General features: G+C 50.3%; 1 protein-coding gene across 1 annotated transcript; it reads left to right on the forward strand.

The window, feature by feature from the left end:
* Positions 1-1411: 1411 nt before the first annotated feature.
* On the forward strand, positions 1412-7491 carry LOC119335414 (pathogenesis-related protein PRB1-2-like). The gene is made up of 3 exons (XM_037607549.1): positions 1412-1757; position 1927; positions 7082-7491. Exons 1-3 carry the CDS (start codon positions 1453-1455, stop codon positions 7298-7300), a joined length of 525 nt encoding a protein of 174 aa, XP_037463446.1. The 5' UTR covers positions 1412-1452; the 3' UTR covers positions 7301-7491.
* Positions 7492-8016: the final 525 nt, after the last annotated feature.

Consider the following 8016-nt stretch of genomic DNA (forward strand, 5'->3'; position numbering starts at 1 on the left):
TATTTCTTAAAGAAACAATACAAAGTAAAACTTACAGTTTTCTAGTTATATGCTGCTTGTATTGACTTATAATGTCATATCTAGAGGATACAAGTATCATAATTACACATCCAGCATCTGCATGACTATAATATCTACAACCAACATAAACATACACGTAAAAAAGAAAATGTGAGCTCGATAAGCCGCAACCACCTTCGGTTGCGCGGCTCACGAACGACATCAAAGACGACGCTAGACCTTGGGCTCGCGCTGGGGCCAAGGCGCCTGGCTAGCTGATCACTGAGACGTAGGTTTAGTAGTTTGGCCGCACTTGCCCTTCTCATGCGCTCTTCTATGCCTAGCACGCCGCCTTCATATTTGTCCTTGCGAGGCTGTTTTTATAATGACTGCTATAAATCCTCTTCTATCAACACAATAAGGCTGGTCATAGTGGAAGTAACATAGGTAGTAAGGCTGGTCATAGTGGGGAGTAACTTAGAGTAGTAACATGCATATGTTACTAGTCTATGTTACTACCTCTATAGTGCATAGTATCATATAGTAGTATCATAGATGGTCTCATTTATTGCCATGCATGACACATAGTAGCATCACATTTATTATGTTACGGTATCTACCTATGTTACTATAACCATCTCTCTCTTCTTTAATTACCTGCCACATAAGCACGTTTGCGAGTCCCAAGTACATGTTACTACTTATGTTATCCCCACTATGGCCAGCCTAACATACATGCCACATAAGCAAAAAAGATGATGTGTTAGGTAATTAATGAAGAGAGAGGCAAATAGAGTAACATAATATGTTACCATCACATAGCGGTTTTCAATGTAAAATGAGTCTACAAAGTAATAAATGAGGTGATGCATGACACTACACATATGTTACTACCCACTATAGAGGTAGTAACATAGACTAGTAACATATGCATGTTACTAGTCTAAGTTACTCCCCACTATGACGAGCCTAATACACAAGTGTATCGCGAGGGGAAAAAAGGCACAACCACCACCGATAAGCCACACTAGGCAGTAGCGACGACGCAAGCATATTTTGCCACTTGCCCTAGCCGCCCATGTGGATGTACGCTTTTGAACATCGCCCGCCCAATCAGGTTATGATCTAGTTCTAGATTAATGCAAACCCAACTGCCCAAACAAATCGACCAATGTATATCGGGAAATCGCATTGAATCACTCGTTGTCAGAAGTAGTATGCATATGTACTGGAAATAAAAGGAAATTGTACCACTTGTAGTTAGCAAGTAATGAACTCATGATACATGCATCTACTTTTTTTTGGGGCATCTTCTTGCGAATCCTTGAAATAGATACCCGTGCTGTTCAAAAAAAAGAAGAAGAGCCATGCACTCTTTCCACGTCCCCAGGCTACAAATACCGGTCAAATTCCAGCACTCTTCATCCATCTCGAGCCACCTACTAGCTAGTCATGGCATCTTCCAAGAGTAGTCTTGCAATGTTCGCACTGGCCATAGTCATGGCCGTGGTGGCTGACGTCTCGGCACAGAACACCCCGCAGGACTTCGTCAATCTGCACAACCGCGCCCGCGCCGTGGACGGCGTCGGCCCTGTGGCGTGGGACAACAACGTGGCGAGGTTTGCGCAGGACTGGGCGGCGCAGCGCGCCGGCGATTGCCTGCTCCAGCACTCCGGCGGGCCGTTCGGCGAGAACATCTTCTGGGGTTCCGGGCAGTCGTGGACGGCCGCCGACGCGGTGAAGCTGTGGGTGGACGAGTGTAAGACAATAAGTTTTGGGGAACCAGCACAACCCTCTAGAGGTGGCTTATCTCATTATATATAATGGTTGTGTTACAATATGTACCATATACGTACATAGGTACAGAAGCTATACATAGTCTAACACCCTCCCTCAATCTTAGCCACTTTCTAAAGAACTGAGAAGGGTAAGATTGCGCCTACAAGCCTCAAACTGTGGCAGCGGTAAAGGCTTAGTGAAGATGTCTGCAAGTTGATCCTTAGATGAGATAAACTTGATCTGGAGTTGCTTCTGTGATACACGTTCCCGTACAAAGTGATAGTCAACTTCAATGTGTTTCATTCGGGCATGAAATACTGGATTTGCAGAAAGGTATGTAGCACCGATGTTATCACACCAAAGAATAGGAGGCTGTGGTTGAGACAAACCCAACTCCTTAAGCAAAGACTGCACCCAAATAATCTCTGCAGTAGCATTAGCCACAGCCTTGTACTCAGCTTCAGTACTGCTACGTGACACAGTAGCCTGTTTCCGAGCACTCCAGGCGATCAAATTAGAGCCAAAGAATACTGCATAACCCCCCGTGGATCGCCTGTCATCTGGGCTACCAGCCCAATCTGCATCAGAGAAGGCCGAAAGGACCCGAGAGGAAGTCGGCCGAATATGCATACCAAATGTCAGGGTGAACTGAACATAACGAAGAATGCGTTTAACAGCAGCCCAATGAGTATCTCTGGGAGCCTGAAGATACTGACAAACCCTGTTAACAGCATAAGAGATATCTGGTCTCGTGATCGTCAAGTACTGAAGTCCACCAACAATGCTCCTGTACTCTGTGGCATCCGCAGGAGACAAAAGCTCACCATCAACAACTGTTATCTTGTCGGTAGACGACATGGGTGTGGTGGTCGGTTTGCACTTCAGCATGCCAGCTCTCTGTAACAACTCCAAGGAGTACTTCTTCTGCGTAAGGACAAGACCAGTAGCACGAGAAGTGACCTCAACTCCAAGAAAGTAGTGAAGCTTTCCAAGATCTTTGACCGCAAAATCAGCACCAAGAGAGCAGACAAGAGCATCAGCAGCATACTGAGAAAAGCTGACAAGGATAATATCATCGACATATACCAAAAGATACATAGTGACTTCTGGCTTCTGTAGAAGAAATAACGAAGTGTCAACAGTAGACGGCACAAACCCATGAGCACGAAGGGCAGAGGCAAGGCGGGCATGCCAGGCACGAGGAGCTTGCTTCAAACCATATAGTGCTTTGGAAAGACGACAGATATAGTCAGGACGATCAGGATCAGAGAAACCAGGCGGCTGTTTCATATAAACCTCTTCCTCCAAAAATCCATGTAGAAAAGCATTCTGCACATCAAGTTGACGAAGTGACCAACCACGAGAAACAGCAATGGAGAGAAGAAGCCGAATAGTGGTAGGCTTGACGACAGGACTGAAGGTGTCCTCATAATCAAGACCATGACGCTGCCGAAAACCGCGAGCAACAAGTCGCGCTTTGTAACGCTCAATAGATCCATCCGAATGCTTCTTCACTTTGAATACCCATTTTGAGTCAATAACATTTACCCGTGATGGTGGAGGAACGAGAGTCCATGTCTTGTTACGAAGAAGAGCATGAAACTCCTGCTCCATAGCCTCTCGCCAATGTGGAATGCGCAGGGCAGCCTGATATGAGCGAGGTTCAAAAGATGGATCCGCAACAGCAGCAGCCAAACAAGCAGCCAACCAAGCAACCGTACCATCCTTACGTTCCTTAGGTTTGAAAATGCCACTGCGACTGCGTGTATGTGGTCGGGACACAGGAACCACCGAGGTCGACGGAGCAGCCTGCAACGGGCTGGAGGACGGCGACATTGACGAGTCAGCCGGTGACGAGGAGCCAGTCACGGTAGCCTCGGACTCGGTTGGCGAAGAAGGCCGACCCACCGGCGAAACCGGCAGAGCAGACGAAGCAGCTGGCGACTCCGGCATCACAGACCGGGCCGATGGCGAGCTCGGCATAGTGGGCCGTGGCGCGGCCGGTGTCGCGGGCCGATCCGCTGATGAAGGCGACGTGAGGACCCGAGCCGCGGGCGAAGACGGCGTGACGGGCCGAGCCGCAGGCGAAGACGGCGTGACGGGCCGAGCCGCGGGCGACTCGGCGGCCGCTGGCGAAACGGACCGAGCAGTGGAGATGCTCGGCGCGACGGTCTCGTCGGGTGACCATGCATGGGCACGCGAATCGATGCCATGCAACATAGGGCGATCGACGTGCCCACCAGAAGACGACGATGATGATGGTGAATCCTCCAACAGCTCCAAACGAGCTCCACGTCCGGTTCCTGCACCATGGTTAGGTAACAGCAAAGGAGAGTATGCAACATCATCAAATTGGTTAGAAGCAACAGAGGATGAATGCAGGGATGGTGGTTCGACAGTGGACACGGGAAGGTTGGCAAAGGGAAAAACATGCTCATCAAACACGACGTCCCGAGATATATAGACACGATTAGTGAGAACATGAAGACATTTGTAACCTTTATGAAGAGAGCTATAGCCAAGAAAAACACACTTCTTAGAACGAAACTCAAGCTTGCGCTTGTTATATGGACGAAGATGCGGCCAGCAAGCACACCCAAATACCTTGAGAAAGGTATAATCAGGTTGTTCATTAAGGAGAACCTCAATGGGAGTCTTCATGTTTAAAACACGAGTAGGAGTACGGTTGATGAGAAAGCATGCAGTGGTGAAAGCATCACTCCAAAACCGAAATGGAACAGATGCATGGGCCAAAAGAGTAAGACCAGCTTCAACAATATGACGATGCTTACGTTCGACTGAACCATTCTGCTGATGTGTATGTGGACATGCTAAACGATGAGCTATCCCAAGCGACTGAAAGAAAGAGTTGAGGTTGCGATACTCGCCCCCCCAGTCTGACTGGACATGAACAATTTTGTGCTTGAGAAGACGTTCAACATGTTTTTGAAACTGAACAAAAATATCAAACACATCAGATTTGCGTTTAATAAGGTAAAGCCAGGTAAAGCGACTATAAGCATCAACGAAACTGATATAGTAATTATGACCACTGACAGAAGTCTGAGCAGGACCCCATACATCTGAAAACACAAGTTCTAAAGGATGTTTCACCTCACGACTGGACTCCGAAAAAGGAAGTTGATGACTCTTCCCCTGCTGACAAGCATCACACACTGCTACATCTTTATGACTAGACAAACTAGGAAGCTCATGACGACGCAAAATATGATGGACAATAGGTGTGGCCGGGTGACCAAGACGAGCATGCCACTGTGACGGAGAGACCCGAACTCCACTGAAAACACGAGCGACACCAGGATGCTCCAGACGGTAGAGGCCCTGGCACAACCGCCCACTAAGAAGAATGTCCCTCGTGCCCCGATCCTTAATAAAAAGATCAAAAGGGTTAAATTCACAAAGCACATTATTATCACGTGTGAGTTTAGGAACTGAAAGAAGATTACGGGTCACAGATGGAACTCGAAGAACATTGCGAAGCTGAAGACTCCTATTGGCATGTCTAGTGAGAAGAGATGCTTGACCAATATGAGAGATGTGCATACCTGCTCCATTGGCGGTGTGGATCTTGTCGGAGCCATGATAGGGTTCACGAGTGTGAAGCTTCCCCATCTCGCTGGTTAGATGCTCTGTCGCCCCAGAGTCCATGTACCAGTGTGGATCGATGGAGTAGGACTGAGTGTGTCCCTGTTGCTTCTGCAACGCGGGACGATCAGCCATGGCGACCTGACGGGCATTGTTGCGTGTATCTTTGCCGTCATTGCCAAGACCAAGGAAGCTTCGCTGGAAGCGCTTATGACACTTGGAGGCCCAGTGCCCATCGCGGCCACAAAGCTGACACACACGTGGATCGCCAGCCCCCGGTAAGGTCGCAGTAGGTGGGGGGGCCGAGGCGGGCGACGGTGGCAGCCCCAAGGGAGACCGGGGTGATGAAGAAGAGCGGCCACCCTTGGTGGCGGCGTTGGCCGAGAGGGAGCCAGTGCCCCTGGTGCGGCGAGTCTCGACCCGTTGCTCAGTGAGAAGGAGCCGAGAGAAAACCTCGTGTGCCAGCATGAGTGTCGAGTTGCCCCGCTCGTTGATGATCTCGACTAAGGCATCATACTCCTCATCAAGACCATTGACAATAAACGAGTTGAACTCGGAGTCGGTGAGGGGCTGTCCAATGGAGGCCAATGTGTCGGCGAGGCCCTTGACCTTGTTGTAGAACTCAGTGGCAGTGGAGTCAAGCTTCTGACACTCTCCAAGCTGACGACGGAGTGCAGAGGCACGTGCCTGGGACTGCGCTGTAGGTGCGCTCAAGGATGGTCCAGGCCTCATGAGACGTCTTCGCGAAGACAACAAGGCCGGCAACTGCCGGCGAGAGCGATCCCTGGATGGAGGAGAGGTTCGCCTGGTTCTGCCCCGTCCAGACGCGATGGGCCGGATTGTAGACCGGACCGTGCACGCTGTCTACCAGCGCGGGTGGGCAGGGAAGCGATCCGTCGACGTAGCCTAGCAGGTAGTGACTCCCCAAGAGCGGGAGAACCTGCGCACGCCAGAAGATGTAGTTGTCGGCGGAGAGCTTGATGGTGATGAGATGACCGAAGTGAAACGGCGGCGGCGAAGACAATCCCATCGAGGAGGCTGCCTGGGGTGCAAACACCATGGAGGCAACCGGAGGCACCGAAGCCGATGCGGGAGGAGGCGGGACCGCAGCCAGGGCGGGCGCCGCAAAGCTCGCGGCCGGTGCGGACGCCGCAAGGCCCGCGGCCGGGGCGGACGCCGCCAACCCCGCCAGCGGGGCAGTGTGATCCGCTTGCGGCAGGAGTGGCGGGACGACGCCTGCGGAGTCTGCAGCGGACGGCGGCGCCGCGGTGTGGACCACGAGGTCACGCCCAAGCGAGGGCGCCGGCGGCGTGGAGAAGACGGAGCCGATGCTCCTTGTCCCGATCGGAGCCGGAACAGAGACGGCATCGAGCGGGAGGTTGAGCAGAGCCGCAAGAGAGGCCGGGAGGAAGCCCGCAGCAGTGGAACCGGTGGTGGCGGCGCTCGACATGGCGGCGGCGCGATCGGTGGCGCGGCGGCGGCGGTGAAGGCGGCGGCGGCTGCGGCGGCGGTGCGGGTATTAGGGTTAAGAAGCGGAAGCGATCGTAACCTAGCGTGATACCATGTAAGACAATAAGTTTTGGGGAACCAGCACAACCCTCTAGTGGTGGCTTATCTCATTATATATAATGATTGTGTTACAATATGTACCATATACGTACATATGTACAGAAGTTATACATAGTCTAACAACGAGAAGCAGAACTACCATCTTGACAGCAACACCTGCGACGCCGGCAAGGTGTGCGGGCACTACACGCAGGTGGTGTGGCGCAAGTCGACCCGCATCGGCTGCGCGCGCGTGGTCTGCGCCGGGAACCGGGGCGTCTTCATCACCTGCAACTACAACCCCCCGGGCAACTTCAACGGCGAGCGCCCGTTCGCGTTCCTTACCCTTGGCGCCGAAGCCAAGTAGTACGTACGTGTGATTGTGATCATGCATGTGTACGTACGTGCGTGTCTTTATGTGTGTGTGGTTTGAATATTTATACGTCTACAAACGCTACGTACGTACGTAAATAAGCACACATTCCGGCCTGCATGTATCCATGCGGCTCTGTGGAGCGTGTAAATGTAATCATATATGCGTCCATGCAAACATCTTTACTTTTGTTTTGTTGTTCAAAACATGGACCTAGCCAAACAAATTGTGAACCCCTGAAAAAAATGATACCCTCGTCCTATAGTGTAAGAGACCACCAGTGTCAAAAAAAAGAGGAAATTGCCTTTGGTGATCCAGCTCACTAGAGGCCTCTAGATTCAAAATTCAAATTTCATCGAAATTCATATTTTTACATTTCGAAAAATTCTGAAAAAAATAATAAAGCTATACATGAAGGCATAACACACATGTGTGTAAAATTTCAGGACAAAACACGTTGAAATGAGGGCTGTGCAAAAAAGACAAATCTAGGGCTGTTTGACACATGATACTATCCATCCTCCCAGGCCATGAATTTGTCTTTTTTGTACGGGCTGCATTTCACTGTATTTCATCATGAAATTTTACACACATGTGGGTTACATCCTTACATACACGCATATATTTTTTCAGAATTTTTTGAAACATAAAAGTTTGAATTTGATTTTTTAAAAAATAAAGGCCTCCATGCAGCTCGGCCTCCAAAACAC

The sequence above is a fragment of the Triticum dicoccoides genome, chromosome 7B (genome assembly GCF_002162155.2).
Source record: "Triticum dicoccoides isolate Atlit2015 ecotype Zavitan chromosome 7B, WEW_v2.0, whole genome shotgun sequence".
Classification (NCBI taxonomy): Eukaryota; Viridiplantae; Streptophyta; class Magnoliopsida; order Poales; family Poaceae; genus Triticum; species Triticum dicoccoides.

Bases quoted from the DNA above. Each gene is read 5' to 3' on its own strand.
- LOC119335414 (XM_037607549.1), top strand. From the start codon at position 1,453: ATGGCATCTTCCAAGAGTAGTCTTGCAATGTTCGCACTGGCCATAGTC.